At 37.1% G+C, this 19,989-nt stretch overlaps 1 protein-coding gene across 47 annotated transcripts in view; it reads left to right on the top strand.

The window, feature by feature from the left end:
* CLASP2 (cytoplasmic linker associated protein 2) overlaps nt 1-19,989 on the top strand; it is a 215,689-nt gene that overhangs the window by 154,218 nt on the left and 41,482 nt on the right. For all 47 annotated transcript variants that reach the window (XM_038002994.2, XM_038002988.2, XM_038002990.2 and 44 more), the window contains 5 exons: nt 1,958-2,101; nt 8,566-8,709; nt 9,831-9,937; nt 14,462-14,615; nt 17,494-17,722. In XM_038002994.2, coding sequence (XP_037858922.1) covers nt 1,958-2,101; nt 8,566-8,709; nt 9,831-9,937; nt 14,462-14,615; nt 17,494-17,722 — 778 coding nt within the window. The remainder of the gene's footprint in view (nt 1-1,957; nt 2,102-8,565; nt 8,710-9,830; nt 9,938-14,461; nt 14,616-17,493; nt 17,723-19,989) is intronic.

Genomic DNA, 19,989 nt, shown 5'->3' with positions numbered 1-19,989 from the left:
TTGTCTATTTTTGCTTTTGTTGACTGTGTAGAGTTATAAATACTTCTTAAAATTTGTTATGAAAGAAAAATGTAATTTGATCTCTCTTTTTAACTGGAAGGAGGAAGGGAAAAATGTACACGTGTCAGAACCTTATTTTAATATTTTACTCCCCTGAATTTATTCAGTATGGCACTTCCCAGAGACCTTATTTTGCCTGAGTGACAAAAATGACATTAAAATCAATACTAAGGGAAGAAAAAAATGGAAAAACATATTACCTTTAAATTTGACAATTTCTTCTCAAGTTTCAATCGTACATTTAAACCTTCGTTATTCTAAGTCAGCAAATTAGCATTTAATATGTGTTCAGCATCCTTGCTGTGTCCAAGGACTGTGTACTGTGTCATGTGCTGTTTCTTAAGTGCACAGGTAGAACATGGTGACTTTAGTTAATAACAATGTATTGTATACTTGAAAATTGCTAATGAGGGGATGTGGAATGGGGAGCTGTAGGTCAAAGTATACAAAGTTGCAGATCTATAGGATGAATAAGTCTAGAGATCTAACAGACAACATGAAGACCATAGTTCATAATATTGTGTTATATGTGGGATTTTTGCTAAGAGTAGATTTTAGGTGCTCTTGCTACACACACAAAAGGGGTAACTGAGATAATGGATTCATTGATTTGCTTGACTATAAGAAACATTTCACTATGTATATGTATATCAAAACTTGTACACATTAAATATATAAAACTTTAAAATTGAATTTATAAAAAGAAAATTGCCAAGAGAATAGATTTTAAGTGTTCTCACCACAAAAAAAATAAGTATATGAAGTAATGCATTTATTAATTAGCTCAATTATAGCCATTCCACAGATACATATATTTCAAACATCTGCCTTCCGTGCACCTACACATGAAGAATTACTGGGAGAATAGGCCGGGCACGGTGGCTCATTCGTGCCTGTAATCCCAGCACTTCGGGAGACTGAGGTGGGCAGATCATGAGGTCAGGAGTTCGAGACCAGCATGGCCAACATGGTGAAACCTCGTCTCTGCTAAAAATACAAAAATTAGCTGGGTGTAACGCCTGTAATCCCAGCTACTCGGGAGGCTGAGGCAGGAGAGCTGTTTGAACCCAGGAGGTGGAGGTTGCAGTGAGCCAAGATTGTACCATTGCACTCCAGCCTGGGCAACAGGGTGAGATTCTGTCTCCCAAAAAAAAAAAAAAAAAAAATATATATATATATATATATATATATACCTACACAGGACATTTTTATCCACAGAGGTGTTGTCTTTTCTTCAGTGGTAGCTGTGTAACTCATTTTTGTGACAGTTCTTTTGGAAGGCAGGTCTAACAACTGGTAGACTCACTAAGGAACCTCATCTCATTGTGTGAGTCTGTGTTTAACAACAACAACAAAAATAACTATATTGCCCACCTTGATTGCTGCCTTGATTTGCCATACCTTTTTTTTAAAACACTTTGGTTCATTTTCCCAAAAACAAAATTACAGAGTTAATAAAGACTAGCTCCCTGTGAGGCTGGCCAAGAGTCAGCCGTAAGCTCTGAGGGCTGATTTAAGGAAATGTTTATAATCTTGTCAAGATAGTCTTCAGCAGTTGTTCAAACCTTGGGAATGAAACACCTGGGACCTCGAAGTTCTGATTGTGTGTGAAAAACAAAAGTCATCAGCACTGTCATATACTTGTACCTCAGGTAGGTAGGTGATTGTATCACGTGGCTGGGCATGATGGCTCATGTCTGTAATCCCAGCTCTTTGGGAGGCGGAGCTGGGAGGATTGCTTGAGGCCAGGAGCTCAAGACCAGCCTGGCCAACATAGTAAGACCCTTTCCGTATATAAAAAAATAATAATCATCATCACCTGATTATTTTTGAAATGTTCTCTGGTGTCTCACAATAACCATCTTTCTGTCCTTTCTCTTTGTGCTTTCCTCTGCAGGTGAAGGTTGCTATCCTTAAATACATAGAAACTCTGGCCAAACAGATGGATCCAGGAGATTTTATAAATTCCAGTGAAACTCGCCTAGCAGTGTCTCGGGTCATCACTTGGACAACAGAACCCAAAAGTTCTGATGTTCGGAAGGTATGTTTTAATATGAGGTTTAGAAGATAAATTGGGAAAGCAAGTCAGTTATTGTGGATTGCCAGTGAAGTCAGCTAATATTTTCAGCACCTTAGCAGTTAGCAGTGAGTTATGAAGAGCTTTTTAAAAAAAATCTTTAAAATTGTTTCAAATTTTATCCAATTAATGTGAGTGTAATTTTCAAACCTAGAATCAAAAGTAGCTGCCCTTACAACGATTCTCACTCTAATTTTATAACCATTCAGAATATTTCAAATCATTCCCCTTGCATTTACCTATACATTTCAAATAAGAGCTTACACTATTGTTTGATTTATCAATTTTTAGACTTTTTTTTATCTATTGATAAATGTAAACATTAGGTATATCCATCTGTCTTGATAAGTGAGGACTTAGCTTTCTCATACTTTCTGTATCCTTTCTCAGGTATTCATAAAATACTTATGAATCAATTACTAGCTATCAGTAGAAAAGATTTACATTTGACTATGCAAGTATTCACTTCTATACCAAGTGATTTGTGACTGCTTTCTTTCTTATAGAAACGTTATTTGTCCTGGAGTTGATAATTTGTCTTGCTTTTTCATTTGCCTACTTTTTTTCTTTTAAGTATCATAATATTTTCAACATCTCTGCTATACGTGTATAGCTATTATTTTTCACATGCTCAAAAACAGATTAAACTTATTCTATTTTCTAGAGAGCTCCTTCCTAGACATTCTATTGTTTTCTCCAGTTTTGACATGTTTCTCCCCAGGCCTGCTGCACACACGTCTGCCTGCAGTTTTTCTTGAGCATCTTCCTGAGACTTATCTTCATCCCTGTTTACTTCTTGCATCTTTTTTTTTTTTTTTTTTTTTGAGACAGAGTCTTGCTTTTTCACCTAGGCTGTAGTGCAGTGGCATGATATTGGCTCACTGCAACCTCCACCTTCCAATTCAAGTGATTCTCATGCCTCAGCCTCCTGAGTAGCTGGGATTACAGGCACCCACCACCACACCCAGCTAATTTTTGTATTTTTAATAGAGATGGGGTTTCACCATATTGGACCAAGCTGGTCTCAAACTCCTATCCTCAAGTGATCTGCCCACCTTGGCCTCCCAAAGTGCTGGGCTTACAGACGTGAGCCACTGCACCCAGCCTGTTTCTTGCATTTTGTATTTACTTCTATTTACTTTCTTTTCTGGTGAATCATTTCCATCAACATTTGCTGCAAAAGGAGTACACATAGGCCGCACGCAGTTGGCTCACGCCTGTAATCTCAACACTGATAGGCTGAGGCAGGGGAATTGTCTGAGCTCAGGAGCTTGAGACCAGCCAGAGCAACATGGCAAAACACTATCTCTACTAAAAAATATAAAAAAGTGGGTGCAATGGTATGCACCTGTAGCCCTAGCTACCTGGGAGGCTAAAGTGGGAGGATCACTTGAGCCCAGGAGGTTGAGGATGCAGTGAGAAAGATTGTGCCACTGCACTCCAGCCTGGGTGACAGAGTGAGACCCTATCTAAAAAAAAAAAAAAAGGTACACAGAATATACATTTTTTATGATCTTTATTTCCAGTTATGAGCACTGCACCCAACAACAGAAGAATATTCTTCTCAAGTACACTTGGAACATTCTGCATGCTAGGCCATGAAACAAATCTCAATAGATTAAAATGCTAGAACTAATACACAGTATGTTCTCTGACCACAATAGAGTGGAATTAGAGTCAATAATAGAAAGGAGTTTGGAAAATCGACAGACAACTCACTCTTAAGTAATCAGTAGGCCGAAGAGGAAATCAAAAGAGAAATAAGAAAATACACTGAGAAATACATTGAGATGAATGAAAATGAGGACATGGCATACCAAAATGTATGGGATAAAGCTAAAGCAGTGGTTGTAGGGAAATTGTCACTCAGTGCCTACAATAAAAAGATAGCTCTCAAATCAGTAAAATCAGTAATCCAATTCACAAAGAAAAGCATACTAAACCTGAAGATAGCAAAAGGGAGGATATAATCAAGATAAAAGCAAAAGTTAATGAAATAGAGACTGGGAAAACCAGTGAAACCAAAAGCTGGTTCTTTGGAAAGATCAACGAAATTGACAAACCTTTAGCTAAACGTATCAGGGTAAAAAGAGAAAACATTCAAATTACTAGAATTATAAATGTACTGGGTGTGGTGGCTCACACCTGTAATCCTAACACCTGGGTGTGGTGGCTCACACCTGTAATCCCAAGGTGGGAGGATCACTTGAGGCTGGGAGTCCGAGACCAGCCTGAGCAATATGACAAGACCTCATCTATGCAAAAAAATTCAAAATTAGGTGGGTATGGTGGTGCATGCCTTTAGTCCTAGATACTCAAAAGACTGAAGCAGGAAGATCACTTGAGCCAAGGAGTTCAAGGGTGCAGTGAGCTATGATCGTGCTGCTGCACTCCAGCCTGGACGATAGTGAGACTCCCAACTCAAAAAAAAAAAAATGAAACGGTAGTCGTTATCTATTGTAGTAGGAAATCACTAGAAAATGTCTCAAGCTGATAATGAAGAAATAATTGTATAAGCCTGTCAATCCTATCAGTAAAAACAAGCGTTACAAAAGGGAACTCTGGAAAGCTGAAAAAGGGAATTAAGATTTATAAAATGATGGTCAGGCACAGTGGCTCACACCTGTAATTCCAGCACTTTGGGAAGCCAAGGCAGGAGGATCATGAGGTCAAGAGAGCAAGACCATCCCAGATAACATGGTGAAACCCTGTCTCTACTAAAAATACAAAAAATTAGCTGGGTATGGTGGCACACGCCTTTACTCCCAGCTACTCAGGAGACTGAGGCAGGAGAATGGCCTGAATCCAGGAGGCAGAGGTTGCAGTGAGCCGCGATCGCACCACTGCACTCGAGCCTGGGCAACAGAACGAGACCCTGTCTCAAAAAAAAAGAAAAAATATAAAATGTTTTCTAAAACTGTTTTTTAAAATCTGTAAATATGTATTTGATTTAAAGACTTAAAAATTATTTTAATGTGACTACTGAGCTTATAAAAAAATCTTAGGTGAAATGAACAAATTCCTAGAAAGATACAAACTACCAAAACTGACTCAAGAAGAAGTAGATAGTATGAATAGAACTATAACAGGAAATTGATCCAGTATTCAAAAACTATGCACAGGCCAGGCACGGTGGCTCACACCTGTAATCCCAGCACTTTGGGAGGCTGAGGCAGGTGGATTGCCCGAACCCAGAAGAGACCAGCCTGGGTAACATGGTGAAACCTTGTCTATACAAAAATTTAATTGAGTGTGGTGGCATACGTCTGTAGTCCCAGCTACTCGGGAGGCTGGGGTAGGAGGATCATTCGAGTCTGGGAGGTCGACGCTGCAGTGAACTGTGATCACACCAATGCACTCCAGCCCGAGTGACAGAGCAGCACCCCATCTCAAAAAGAAAAAAAAACAAAATAAAACTGCAGGAAGAAAAGCCCAGGCTCAGATGGCTTCATTGGTGGTAAATTCCACCAAACAATTAATAGCAGTTCTTCACACATTCTTCCAAACAAGCAGAAGAGGAAGGAATACTTCCCAGTGTATTCTGTGAGACCAGTTTTATTCTGATACCAAAACTAGACAGAGACATCACACATCAAAAAAACACTACAGACCAGCATCTCTTTATGAATATGAATGCCTTAATCTTCAACAAAATGCTGGCAAACCAAATTTAGCAACATATATAAAAGAATTATATACCATGACTCTGTTAGTATGTTTTCATGCTGCTAATAAAGACATATTTGAGACTGGGCAGTTTACAAAAGAAACGTTTAATTGTACTTAGTTTCATGGGACTCGGGAAGCCTCACAATCATGGCAGAAGCCAAGGAGGAGCAAATAATGTCTTATGTGGATGTCAGCAGGCAAAGAGAGAGAGAATGAGCCAAGTGAAATGGGTTTCCCCTTATCAAATCATCAGATTCGTGAGACTTATTCACTACCACAAGAACAGTGTGGCGGAAACCACGCCCATGATTCAGTTGTCTCCCACGGGGTCTCTCCAACACGTGGGAATTATGGGAGTATAATTCAAGATGAGATTTGGGTGGGGACACAGAGCCAAACCATATCAATGACCAAGAGGGGTTTATCCCAGGAATGTAGGGTTAGATTAACATCCAAAAATCTATTAATGTAATATACCATATCAATAGTAAAAATACGAAAACCACATAATCATCTCAATAGACACAGGAAAATAAAACACTTAAAACACGAATAAATCTTCATGAACTCTGATTTGTCCGTCAGTGGATCCTTCGATATGGTATCAGAAGCTTAGGCAACAAATGGAAAAACAGATAAATTGGATTTCATCAAAATTTAAATTTTGTGATATTCCAAGAACAAGAATACTGATGTGACTATAGAAATTATTGGCGCATTTTTAAGTCATGGAGTAATATGATTTATGTTTTTAAAGATTATGCTGTCTGATGTGACAAAAATGGACTAGTATAAGGGAGAAGAAAGAAGAAAAGGTAGAGCTGATACTGAAAGGAACCTAAGTCCTCATCTGTTGTAGGAAATCACTAGAAAATGTCTCAAGCTGATCAATGAAGAAATAATTTTATAAACCTATGAATCCTAACTATTTGTAAAAGCAAGCATTACAAAAGGGAACTCTAGAGAGCTGAACAATGGAATTGAGATTTATAAAACCTTTTCTAAAACTGGTTTTTAAAAATCTGTATATATGTATTACTTTGATAGAAAGACTACAAATAGAAATTTGTATTTCTACAAAAAAGAAATATGAAATATATCTAGTAAAACAAATATGACATTAGGAAATTTAAACCACAAGAAAGGAACGATACGATCAAAATATACTAACACTATGTATTTTATGTCATGTGGTGTTAGTACAGAAATAGACAAATAGATCAATGGAACATGAAGGAAGGTCCAGAGACACTTAGGTTTATATAGGAGATTAGTTCATTATACAAGTGTCACTTCAAGTCATGAGGAAAGGATATACTCATTGGTAAAGGGTTTGGGAGCAATTGGGATGTCTGTCCCTGCAGGGGAAATAAAGCTGAATCTCCAAACCAAAGTAAACTAGATGGAATAAAATATATATTAACAATTACTAGTTCATTTGCTCAAGTTTACTTGTGGTCCATTCAATGTGGTGGTTCCAAAAAAAGTATGAGATCGTAACTTTTTGTTTTCAAACTGCAAATATTAATAGCTTTATTTAAGCACTATTAACATGTTAGATACCCAGAGTATATACCCACACAACTTACACTTTTTTGTTTTTAACAAAATGTGCTCATATTATAGCACTCCTTTTTTTTTTTTTTTTTTTTTTTTTTTTTTTTTTTTTTTTTTTTTCTTCTTCCCTTTTGAGATTAAGTCTCAGTCTGTCTCCCAGGCTGGAGTACAGTGGCACGATCTCTGCTCACTGCAACTTCCACTTCCCAGGTTCAAGAGATCCTCTGGCCTCAGCCTCCCAAGTAGCTGGGATTACAAGCACACACCACCACACCCAGCTAATTTTTGTATTTTTAGTAGAGATGAGGTTTCATCATGTTAGCCAGACTGGTCTCGAACTCCTGACCTCAAGTGATCCACCTGCCTTTGCCTCCCAAAGTGCTGGGATTACAGGTGTGAGCCTTTGCACCTGGCCTGTTACAGCAGTCTTAGAGTTTTTCTTTGACAGTATATAATAGACCTTTCTCAATTTCTACATTGAGAGCTATATCGTCTTCCAAGATTGTGTTGTATAGTATTCCATCATTCCAATATAACATAATTTAACCATTCCCCTTAGTGTTCTATATTCAGGTGTATTTTTCATAGAGTGGGTTCAGAAAGGTCCAAAATGAAGTGTGCAGATTTGGATGCAAGTCATGTGATCATAAGTGATTTGAGTTTCTCCTTAATTAAGTATATAATTTGAATTTCAAAGTTTGGCTTTTAGTAATGCAGTTGATTACTTCAGAAGCAGAAAAGAATTGTATAACTTTTCTTAACTGATCTGAGTAAGCTGTATTTTGTTCCCATTTCCACAGAACATACTTTAGCTTCAAATTGTAGAGTTGTTATGTTAACTGCTTGTGAGAAGATTAGATATTATTTCTCCTTGTAATCATTTATTGGAAAAACTAAAATACTGTAGTAGTATGTAACAGAGTAACCCTGGAAACCGTCATGGTCAACTTTTCCATTGTCTGTTAGGTAATATTTGTTATGCTTTTCATATTCCCTTCTTACCTTCAAAAAAACTGGTAGGTTAATTTTTTTTTTTTTTTTCCTTCCAGCAAAACAGTTTGAAAGCAAATAAGAATATCTTCCTTTTCCTTTTTGGGAAAGATGGTCAAGCTTCATGCTATTCAACAGCAATGTAGGGGAAGAAAATAGTCTCGTTTGAGTAACAAAAATATATTCATCTACTGTATGCCTTTGTTTTTTAGGCAGCACAGTCAGTACTGATTTCATTATTTGAACTCAATACCCCAGAGTTTACAATGTTATTAGGAGCTTTACCAAAAACTTTTCAGGATGGTGCTACGAAGCTTCTTCATAATCACCTTCGAAACACTGGCAATGGAACCCAGGTAATTCTTACTTATTTTCTTGGCTGTTATATAATGTGATAGTTGATTTAACAATAATTGCTTTCTTTTATACGAGGTAAACTTGATCCTTAATATATAATTTTTGCATCTTTATTTGGCAGCATTTCCTGAGCAGAATTAAATATTGTCTTGGAAGAATCCCTATTCCTGACCTGTTTATATAATATTATAATTTGTGTACATTAGGATGGTGGTAAACAGTGGCCAGGTATGAACAAGAAGAGCAAAATGTGAGCAAAACATAGATGAGAGCACCAGCTGGAAGCCATTAGAATCAGGACATGCTCTTTAGATGAACCAATTCTTGTTTGAGGACTAACAGGGATGACTTATTCCAGGGTTAGCAAATAAGATTCGAAGGAGGTAGTGCTTTAAGAAGTGTGGTCACATTAAATGATCGCAGGTTTGTCAGTCCGTTTATACTTGGATGTGCAGGAATTTGTTTTGAAGAAGTAAGTTCTGAGTAAATGAAACATTGAAATATGTATATTTATGTGTTTGTGTATACATATATATTTTACTCGTATGTAATAATTTATATTATATGCCTAGAGAATTGAACTAAAGCATTAAAAAGAAAGACATTTGATAACAAATAAAAGAGATACACTGATGGCAGGCTTAAAGTCTGAGGAGAGTTAAAAGTAATCCTAAAACAATTTCTTGTGAACCAGTCAGTCATCTTTTTAAAGGGAGTAGGGATTATTTTATCATATCTTAAGAATAAATATATTAGTAGTATGACCAGATTTAACTCGCTTGGTGTAAAGCAAAGTCAAAGAGGGATAAAATTTGAGCATTAGTAATGGTTAGAAGAAGGAAATTAGCTCAGAACAGGAAGCTACTTTAAAATTATATTCAATCCTTGAGGGAAAGGATGTTGATAATATTTGAGAACAGGAAGCAGGTGAGAACAGAAAAAGACTAAAGAGTTATATTACTAAATAGGGAGAAATTTTCCCCCTGGAAACCAGACATAAGTACATGAATATTTAAAATATTAACCTGTAAATATGGCCCTTTAATATGGTTCAACCTCATGTTTGTGTTAAGTGAACTTACCTGTAATATGTTAATATTTCTTTGACTCCCTTCATCAGAGTTCCATGGGGAGTCCTTTGACAAGACCAACACCACGATCACCAGCTAACTGGTCCAGTCCTCTTACTTCTCCTACCAATACATCACAGAATACTTTATCTCCAAGGTAATAAAAGGATGATTTTTCATGATGGTTTGTATTTGTAAATTCCTTTTTTTTTTTTTTTTTTTTTTTTTTGAGGCAGAGTCTTGCTCTGTCCCCCAGGCTGGAGTGCGGTGATATGATCTCAGCTCACTGCAACCTCCACCTCCCAGGTTCAAGCAATTCTCCTGCCTCAGTCTTCCAAGTAGCTGGGATTACAGGCGCACCCTACACCCGACTGATTGGTGTATTTTTGCTAGAGACAGGGTTTCACCATGTTGTCCGGGCTGGTCTCGAACTCCTGACCTTAGGTGTTCTGCCCGCCTCGGCCTCCCAAAGTGCTGGGATTACAGGTGTGAGGTACCACCCCTGGCTGTAAATTCCATTCTTAAGAAAGCAAGCATTGATATAATTCAAGTCAATTCCCACTTGACTTAAAAGGTCTTGGAAAAGTAGAAACTTAGCACATTAAAAAAATTCAAAGTTTATTTGAAAGACAACTACTTAAATGATAATATATAGGATATGGAATTTTTTAATAAGTGGAAAGAAAACCTACTGACTGCTTTTTGAAATAAATTACTGTTTATTACGTTAAATGGCATAGTTATATTTCTCAGAGATGCTGTATAAATCCAGTAAATTGCAAATTGTGTCTTTCGATTACATTATACTACTCAGTATAAGTGGTGATGAGGTCAGTTATACTGATGAGTTTAAAAAGTAAGCTTGCAAACAAAACATAAATAACAAATAGGGGAGGGCTGAATATATAATGAATATATGGCATATTATATATGTGTAATATATAATGAATTACGTATATAATAAATCACATATCATGAATTACATGTTTATATAAAATAAATTACATATATAATGAATTACATATATAATATGTCATATATTTATATATTTATGACATATATTAGGTCATATGCTTTTCATATTCAGAATGATTTATTTCATATTCAGAATTATAACTGATTTATATTCATATATTATATATTATATTTTTATATATTTAACACTATTTTTATATTTATTATATATTTAACCCTTCCCTATTTATTTTTATGTTTTGTCTGTAAGCTTAATTTTTTCATTATATATGTGTTGAATTAGATATTATAATTCATTACATATATAATATCTATGTAATTCATTGTATATATAATGATATAGATAACAAATGTCATATTCATTATATATTATATATATAAATATATATAATAAATAGTGATATATACCTCTGAGGAAAAAATATGAGTCAGATTGGTCCTTAATACAAAATAAAAGATGTGTACAATTTTCACACACTTGTGCAATTCAAGCATGAGCTGTATTTCAAATGACGTTCTTGACTGCTTAGTAGACTAAAATTTTATTTCCTTTTCCTAGCCTTTTGAAAAATTGTTTGCATAGAAGTTCGACATCACTGATCATTAGAGAAATGCAAATCAAGCCCACAGTGAGATACCATCTCACACCAGTCAGAATGGTTATTATTAAAAATTCAAAAAATAACAGATGCTGGCAAGGTTGTGGAGAAAAAGGAACACTTTTACACTATTGGGAGTGTAAATTAGTTGAACTGTTGTGGAAGATAGTGTGGCAGTTCCTCAAAGACCTATAGACAGAAATATCATTTGAGCCAGCAATCCCACTACTGGGTATATACCGAAAGGAATATAAATCATTCTGTTATAAAGACACATGCACATGTATGTGCACTGTAGCGTTATTCACAATAGCAAAGACATGGAATCAACCTAAATGCCCATCAGTGATAGACTGGATAAAGAAAATGTGGTACGTATACACCATGGAATACTGTGTGGCCATAAAAACAAAATAAGATCATGTCCTTTGCGGAGACATGGATGGAGCTGGAGATCATTATCCTTAGCAGACTAACGCAAGAACAACGACAAAAAAAAAAATACTGCATGTTCTCACAAGTAGGAGCTAAATGATGAAGACACATGAACGCATAGAGGGGAGCAACACACACTGGGGCCTACCAGAGGGCAGAGGGTAGGAGGAGGGAGAGGATCAGGAAAAATACTTAATGGACACTAGGCTTAATACCTGGGTGATAAAATAATCTGTACAACAAACCCCATGACACACGTTTACCTATATAACAAATCTGCGCATCCTGAACACATACCCCTGAACTTAAAAAGTTTTTTTAAGAAGGAGTTGGGGCTGGCTGTGGTGTATTCCATGGTGTATACGTACCACATTTTCTTTATCCAGTCCATCACTGATGGGCATTTAGGTTGATTCCATGTCTTTGCTATTGTGAATGGTGCTACAGTGCACATACATGTGCATGTGTCTTTATAACAGAATGATTTATATTCCTTTGGGTATATACCCAATAGTGGGATTGCTGGCTCAAATGATATTTCTGTCTATAGGTCTTTGAGGAATTGCCACACTATCTTCCACAATAATTCATTCACACCTGTAATCCCAGCACTTTGGGAGGCTGAGGCAGGAGGATCACTTGAGGTCAGGAGTTTGAGACCAGTCTGACTAACATGGCAAAACCCCGTCTCTACTAATAATATAAAAATTAGCCAAGCGTGGTGGTGCATGCCGGTAGTTCCAGCTACTCAGGAGGGTGAGGCAGGAAAATCACTTGAACCCAGGAGGCGGAGGTTGCAGTGAGCCGATGTTGTGCCACCGCACTCCAGCCCAAGTCACAGAGCAAGACTCCATCCCAAAAAAAAAAAAGAGTTGGTATTTATAGTTAATAGCTTGATGGTCATTAGCCATATATTATAGTGTGCTTCATCAAGTTATTCATTAAAAGTATTGGATAATACATCAACATCTGAGAAAAATATATTGCAAACATTTCCTACCCTATTTTTTCTGTGTTCTACATATATGATAAATTTGGTAGCTAAATTACAGCTTCAGTTGAATTTCAGCGTTTGATTATAAAGTTCATGTCTATAACATGATATGGCTCACACTTGCAATCCTGTCTGTTTGGGAGTCCAAGGCAGGAGGATCACTTGAGGCCAGGAGTTTGGGACAAACCTGGGCAACATATTGAGACCCCATCTCTACAGAAAAATTTGTAAAAATCAGCCAAGCATGGTGGTGTGTGTTTGTAGTCCTAGCAACTTGGTAGACTGAGGCAGGAGGATTAGTTAAGCCTAGGAGTTCAAGGCTGCAGTAAGCTATGTTCACACCACTGCACTCCAGTCTGGGCAGCAGCAAGACCCTGCCCCTTAAAAAAAAAAAAAAAAAAAAAAATTGGCACAGTGGCTTACGCCTGTAATCCCAACACTTTGGGAGGCTGAGGTGGGCAGATCACCTGAGGTTCGGAGTTCGAGACCAGCCTGGTCAATATGGTGAAACCCCGTCTCTACTAAAATTACAAAAAAATTAGCCGTACGTGATGGCAGGAGCCTGTAATCCCAGCTACTCGGGAGGCTGAGAGAGGCTGAGGCTGGAGATTCTCTTGAGCCCGAGAGGCAGAGGTTGCAGTGAGCCAAGGTTGCGCCATTGCACTTCAGCCTGGGCAACAAGAGTGAAACTCCATCTCAAAAAAAAAATTATGTTCCGTATTAAAAATCCTCTACCTTCTTACAAATTTATGTTAAAATACATTTATCTCTTCTTCAAGCAGTACCATTACTGGGAGTTAATCACAGAGATTGGTAAACTTTCTGTAAAGGGTCAAGTGGTAAATATTTTAGGCTATTTGAGTCATGGTCTTTGAGTCTCTTCTCAACTCTGCTATTGTATGAGAGCAGCCATCGACAATAGAAATAGAAAACAGCCATAGACAATACCTAAATAAATAGTCATGACTATGTTTAATAAAATTTTATTTATGGGCTGGGCGCAGTGGCTCACGTCTGTAATCCCAGCACTTTGGGAGGCCAAGGTGGGCGGATCACCTGAGGTCAGGAGTTCGAGACCAGCCTGCCCAACATGGTGAAACCCCGTCTTTACTAAAAATACAAAAATTAGCCGGGCTTGGTGGCTGGCGCCTGCAATCCCAGCTACTCAGGAGGCTGAGGCAGGAGAATCACTTGAACCCGGGAGACGGAGATTGCAGTGAGCCGAGATCGTGCCATCGCATTCCAGCCTGGGGGACAAGAGCAAGATTTTGTCTCCAAAAAAAGAGAAAAAAAATTTATTTATGAATACTGACATTTAAATTTTATCTAATTTTCATGAATTTTTTTGGTTTTTTTCAACCATTTAAAAATGTGAAAAACGTTCTTAACTTGCAAGCCATCATAGTTTGCTGACCTCTGGTTAATCAGAACATTTTTCAAGGTAGAAAGACAAACCAGTTATTAAGGACTGTGCATTGTAGAGTAACTGTAAGGTGTCCTTGGTGGAAGGACAAAGAGACATGTACTTTATATATAGCTGCTATTTTTTATTTTGCTAGTGATGCTCTGAGGATATACATTCTCTAATCTTGTCTTTATAAATATCCTTATATAATCTCAGATGTGTTTGTATTTTATAACTACACCTAAGTAAAAATTAGTGTCGTCTTTTTCATAGTGCATTTGATTATGACACAGAAAATATGAACTCTGAAGATATTTATAGCTCTCTTAGAGGTGTCACTGAAGCAATCCAGAATTTCAGCTTCCGTAGCCAAGAAGATATGAATGAGCCATTGAAAAGGGATTCTAAAAAAGACGATGGCGATTCAGTAAGTTTTTTAATATCCTTACTTTGCAGACTATTTCATTGTTCATTAAGCATTATTTTAATTACATTTTGCTTTCTGTCATTTTCGAATATGCTTTTCTATGGGTCATTCACTCTGCAAGTATTTACTGAGTATCTGCCACATACCAGGCACTGTTTGAAGCATTAGATTTATATGACAAAATCACTTCCTTCAAATTCCTTTTAGATTGTCATATAGAGATGAATATTATAGAGTTTTAGGATAGAATGTGCTTTAGAGGAAAGTGAGTCTGTTTTAGATTTTGTGGTCCAAGAAGGCCTCTCTCCAAAGGTAGCATTTGCATTGAAACCTAAATAAAGCCACATAAAATCTAGAGGAGAATTCCATGAAATAATCAGCAAATCCAAAGACATTTAGATGTCAACAAGCTTTGTATAGTTGAGGACTAGGAAGAAAGCCAGTGTAGGTGGACCATTGTGAGAGAAAAGGAGTGGAACATGGGCCAGATCACTTTAAGTCTTGTAAGAACACATAAGGAGTTTAGAATTTTTTTTTCCCTGTCAGGTGTAGTGATAGTAATTTGCATCATCAGTTTGTGTGGCTACAGTTAAGAATGTGTTTTGTTTTTTTAATAATGTGCCAAATGTTTTATTTCTCTGGTGTGCAAGTAACTGACTCTCAAGTATTTTTAAAAACACAAAACATCATTACATTGAAGCAAGAATGTTATAATCTACAACATTCTTATATATTTAATATTATTGACATATTTGAATATTGTTTATTGCTTCTGCCATTATACACAGAATCGTTTTTTACTTTGCTCCTTCTTAGACTTGTCTCTGACAGCTTAGACTTTTCACAAAATGAGCCATCCCACCAGTTCCTATGGAATTCATTGTTTCTCAGTGTTTGCAAAGTTACAGAAAATCTCCAAAGGACTTCTTCCTCTGCCTTCCTGCCATCTGTCCTGCAGTTGTTTTTCTCACTGTGCCTATCTGGCAGAGCTAGATTGTGGTCAGCCTAGTAAACTGGCTGCCAAAACCAGCTTATCACTGATATTTGAGGTTCCCTACTCTTCAAAGCTGCATATGGTAGCAATCGCAGATCAGTAAGAATCACTGCTTCACTGAGATTCAGTTTTGTTTTTTTTTTTTCAGACACAGCATGGTACAGGGTAGGGCACTCAAATTGTGAATTTTGGCAGAATGAGTTCAAATCCCAGTTCCTGTCAGTTATTAGCTAATCAGGTGATACCTCTAAGCTTCAAAGTCTTCATTAAGAAAATAGGGATGTCACTGCTTACCTTAAAAGTTGTTGTGGGTATAATAAATACTATGACTCTATTCAGCTTAGACCTCTTTCCTGAGTTCCACATTCACATTCAGCTGCCTGTTTGAACTCCTGGTCTTCTCCCCTAAAGCTGCTCTTTCCTATCTTAGTTAATGGCAACCCTAGTTGCCTAGCCAAAACCCATGGACAAGAGTTTGCTGAGTCCTCCGTTTTTCTCATCCTCTATACCAAATCTGTGAGGAAATGTGCTGACTCCACTGCAGAATGTATCCAGAATTCAGCCTATTCTCACCACTGCCTTTCTGGTTTGAGCCATCGTCTTCATCATTTCTCTCACCTGGATTATTAAAATGTGTCCTCCTTGATTATGCCCTTGACCTCCTACAGTACATTCCCACTCTCACTCAACTCTGTAGGAGGTCTCTGTCTCAGAGTAAAAACCAAAGTCTACACAATACACTTTTTTTCTGTTACCTTTCTGGCCTCATCTCCTGCTAGTTTCCTCCCTGTTCACTCTGCTTCTGCCACACTGGCCTCCTTGCTGTTCCTTGAACTTACTATGCATGTTCCTGCCTCAGGATCTGTGTATTGGCTGTTTTCTCTACCTGAAACACTCTACCTCCAGAGAGCCCCTTGGCTAATTCCCTTACTTCCTTCAAGTGTTTACTCAAATGGCTTCTCAGTGAACCCTACTCATCCTATTTAATCTGTGAACTGTCCTCCCACCTCAGCATTCATGATTCCTTCTTCTGACATGTCATATACTTTATTCACTCATTAAAGTTTTGTGTTTTTTTTGTCTGTCCCTCTACTAAAATATAAACTCCATTGGGGTAGACATCATTCTCTCTTTTGCTCACTGATGTATTCCCAATGCTGTGAACAATGCCAGGCATTTAATAATAGGTGCGTAGTAAATATTTTAAGAATATTTGTAAAGCGCCTAGCAAATGGCTTGGCACATAGTTGCCCAGTGGATGGTGGTGATGCTGATACTCGTGGTAGTAATTATTTTGATACCAGTATTTGTATCAATATTCATATTCATATTTTGGTAAGTACATTAATGTACCCAAATTCTTTTGGCATCCTTCCAAAAGTTATACAGGCCTTTTAAGCCTTTCTTTTTTTTTTTTTTTTTCCTCCTTAAAGCAAGCCTTTTCAAATTTGATTTTACTATGCTTTGTTGACATGCTATTGTGTGATATACCGTTACCTTAATAATGGAATCTGGCAGCTTGTAGTGCTGTGTTGCTTATGAAAGTTCCTTCATATCTTTAACTGACATGGAGAAGCTGCGGGTAATCACACTGTACATATTGTCTGGTCAAGTCGTTGGCAAAGGCACTGTAATAATCATTAGAGGCACCATTCTTTTATGGGTCTTATTTGCCTTCACAGCTGTAGTTTATATGTTTAAGCTTTGACATCTGGAATATAAATTGTAACTCATAATGTTGATTGCCATTACTTAAATTTTTTAGCTGGTTATTGTTATCTTTTTAAAATTATCTTTTAAGCAGTAGAGAAATATCTTTGTAGAATGTTAAATAGATACCTGCAAATGAGTTAATTTGCTGTGCCTTCTCCTTGCCATTGATAGATGTGTGGTGGTCCTGGGATGTCTGACCCAAGAGCAGGAGGTGATGCCACTGACTCAAGCCAAACAGCTCTCGATAATAAAGCTTCATTGCTTCATTCAGTGCCTACTCACTCCTCTCCACGCTCTCGAGACTATAATCCATATAACTATTCAGATAGCATCAGTCCCTTCAACAAGTCTGCCCTCAAGGAAGCCATGTTTGATGATGATGCTGACCAGTTTCCTGATGGTATGTTCTGGGTCACACTGCTACTGTCTGTTTTGGAGAACCTGGTAATCGATGAAGTAGAAGAAATGCATATGCTCTTTTATTATAACTCCCAAAAAGCAACAATTTTTAGAATAAGAATGTTTTCTCCCATCTTCTAGGAACTCATCTCTAGTGCTTTGGTCATTTTCTACCCCTGAATGAGAAACAGGGTAGTCATCTTGAGATCATGATCAAAGTCAAGAAAACCTTAGTTACCACCCAGAAATAACTGAAACCAATTGTAGCTTATACATTTACTTTATCTCCAGACACAATTTATTCGATCATTAATTTTTATACCACGATGACAAAACCTTTGAAGAAATACCCATTCTTTATAGTAGCCCTTTAAGCATGAAATCATCAACTTTTTTATTAATAAAATACATTTCAAGGATGAAATATAAGGAAAGTTACCATTAGGATTTGTATTTGGGTGAAACGGGCTTAGTTCTAAGCTCTCACACTTATTAAGCTGCATAACCTGTCAAGATGGTTAACTTTCCCGAGTCTCAGTTATCACCTCCAAAAGAGGATGATGATGATTATACCACCTGTCCTAATCCCAGTGTGCAGTAAGATGCAGGTAAGTTATATAAAAACTGATGATATAGTACAAAACACTACAAATGTTTTAGTGTTTTGGTTTAAGAGACTAGGTGTCACTCTGTTGCCCAGTCTGGAGTGTAGTCGCTGAAATATAGCTCACTGGAACCTTTTCCTCCTAGGCTCAAGCGATCCTCCCACCTCAGCCTCCTGAGTAGCTGGGACTATAGACCACCATACTCAGCTAATTTTACCTTTTCAAATAAATTTTCTATAGAGATGGGACCTCCCTATGTTGCCTAGGCTGGTCTTGAACTCCTGGCCATAAATGATCCTCCCACCTCAACCTCTCAAAGTGCTGGGATTATAGGTGTGAGCCACTGTGCCTGTCCTAGTTATTTTTTATAATAAGAAAACATATCTTTTCTTAATTACTTAATTCATTAATACTTTTTTAAAGGTTCTAGTACTATATAGGAATATATAACTATACACAGATAAACTTGAAAGTCTTTCTGTCAACACTGTCCCATGATTCTATATTCAGGTTTTTCTTTATTCCTATAATGTTGCTGTCAATGAACATATTTCTGCATAAACCTTTATGCCCATAAATAAGTAATTCTTTTTGTGTGTGTCAAGAATCTTAAGAACAATCAATGGCCGGGCGCAGTGACTCATGCCTGTAATCCCAACACTTTGGGAGGCCGAGGTGGCTGGATCACTTGAGGCCAGAAGTTTGAGACCAGCCTGACCAACATGGTGAAAACTTCTTTACTAAAAATACGAAAATTAGCTGGGCATGGTGGCAGACGCCTGTCATCCCAGCTACTCGGGAGCTGAGGCAGGAGAATCGCTTGAACCCCCCAGGAGGTGGAGGTTTCAGTGAGCTGAGATTGCACCACTGCACTCCAACCTGGGTGACAGAATGAGACCTTGTCTCAAAAAAAAAAAAAAAAAATCAAGATAATTCGCTTTTAAGAGATTTCTAGAGATGGAATTGCTCACTTAAAGGATAGGTGAATTTAAAGTTTTAGACTTACTGCCTATTTACATCTCAAAATACTTGGCTAGTTTAAGTAATGCTGATTTTCTCACCAACACAGAATGTTTAAAAATTTTTGTGATTGTGATGGAATGTGCATCTCCTTGATTATTAGATATTGAGGAATTAAATATTAGAAATCTTTTTAAATTTAAAAAAATTTTATTAATGAGAAATAGCTTCATTTGTAGTTCTTTGATTACTAGCAAAGTTGAGGAGTGTTTTTATTACCTTCTCTTTAATGTATCACAAATATCAAAAAGCCAAAATTATGACAATTTACCAAACTAAGTCCAAATTGCATAAGGATATAGAAAATTGCCCCAATTATAGGCTTTGATGTGTTTTAATCTGTCACAAATAGTTGACTGTCTTGCTGAGGTTTAGTCATGATAGCGGTGTAACATTGGTGAATAAATTGGACATAGCATAAAAGTATCCACTGAACACTATGTAGTAGCATCAGCCTGGTAAATTGAGACTTAGCTTCAGTAGCACTAATTATTTAAAAATCATTTATGCACATGGGTCACAAACTGTCAGACTAAATGTCAACTGACTTTTCTTGCCTCGATTGTACTATAAATATGTATTTTTTTAATCTTAAAATGATCAAGAGCTTAAAAATTGGGAGTACAGTACAAAGAACTTTTTC

Source organism: Chlorocebus sabaeus, chromosome 15, assembly GCF_047675955.1.
Source record: "Chlorocebus sabaeus isolate Y175 chromosome 15, mChlSab1.0.hap1, whole genome shotgun sequence".
In the NCBI taxonomy this organism is placed as follows: domain Eukaryota; kingdom Metazoa; phylum Chordata; class Mammalia; order Primates; family Cercopithecidae; genus Chlorocebus; species Chlorocebus sabaeus.
This window is presented reverse-complemented; position numbering and strand designations above follow the sequence as displayed.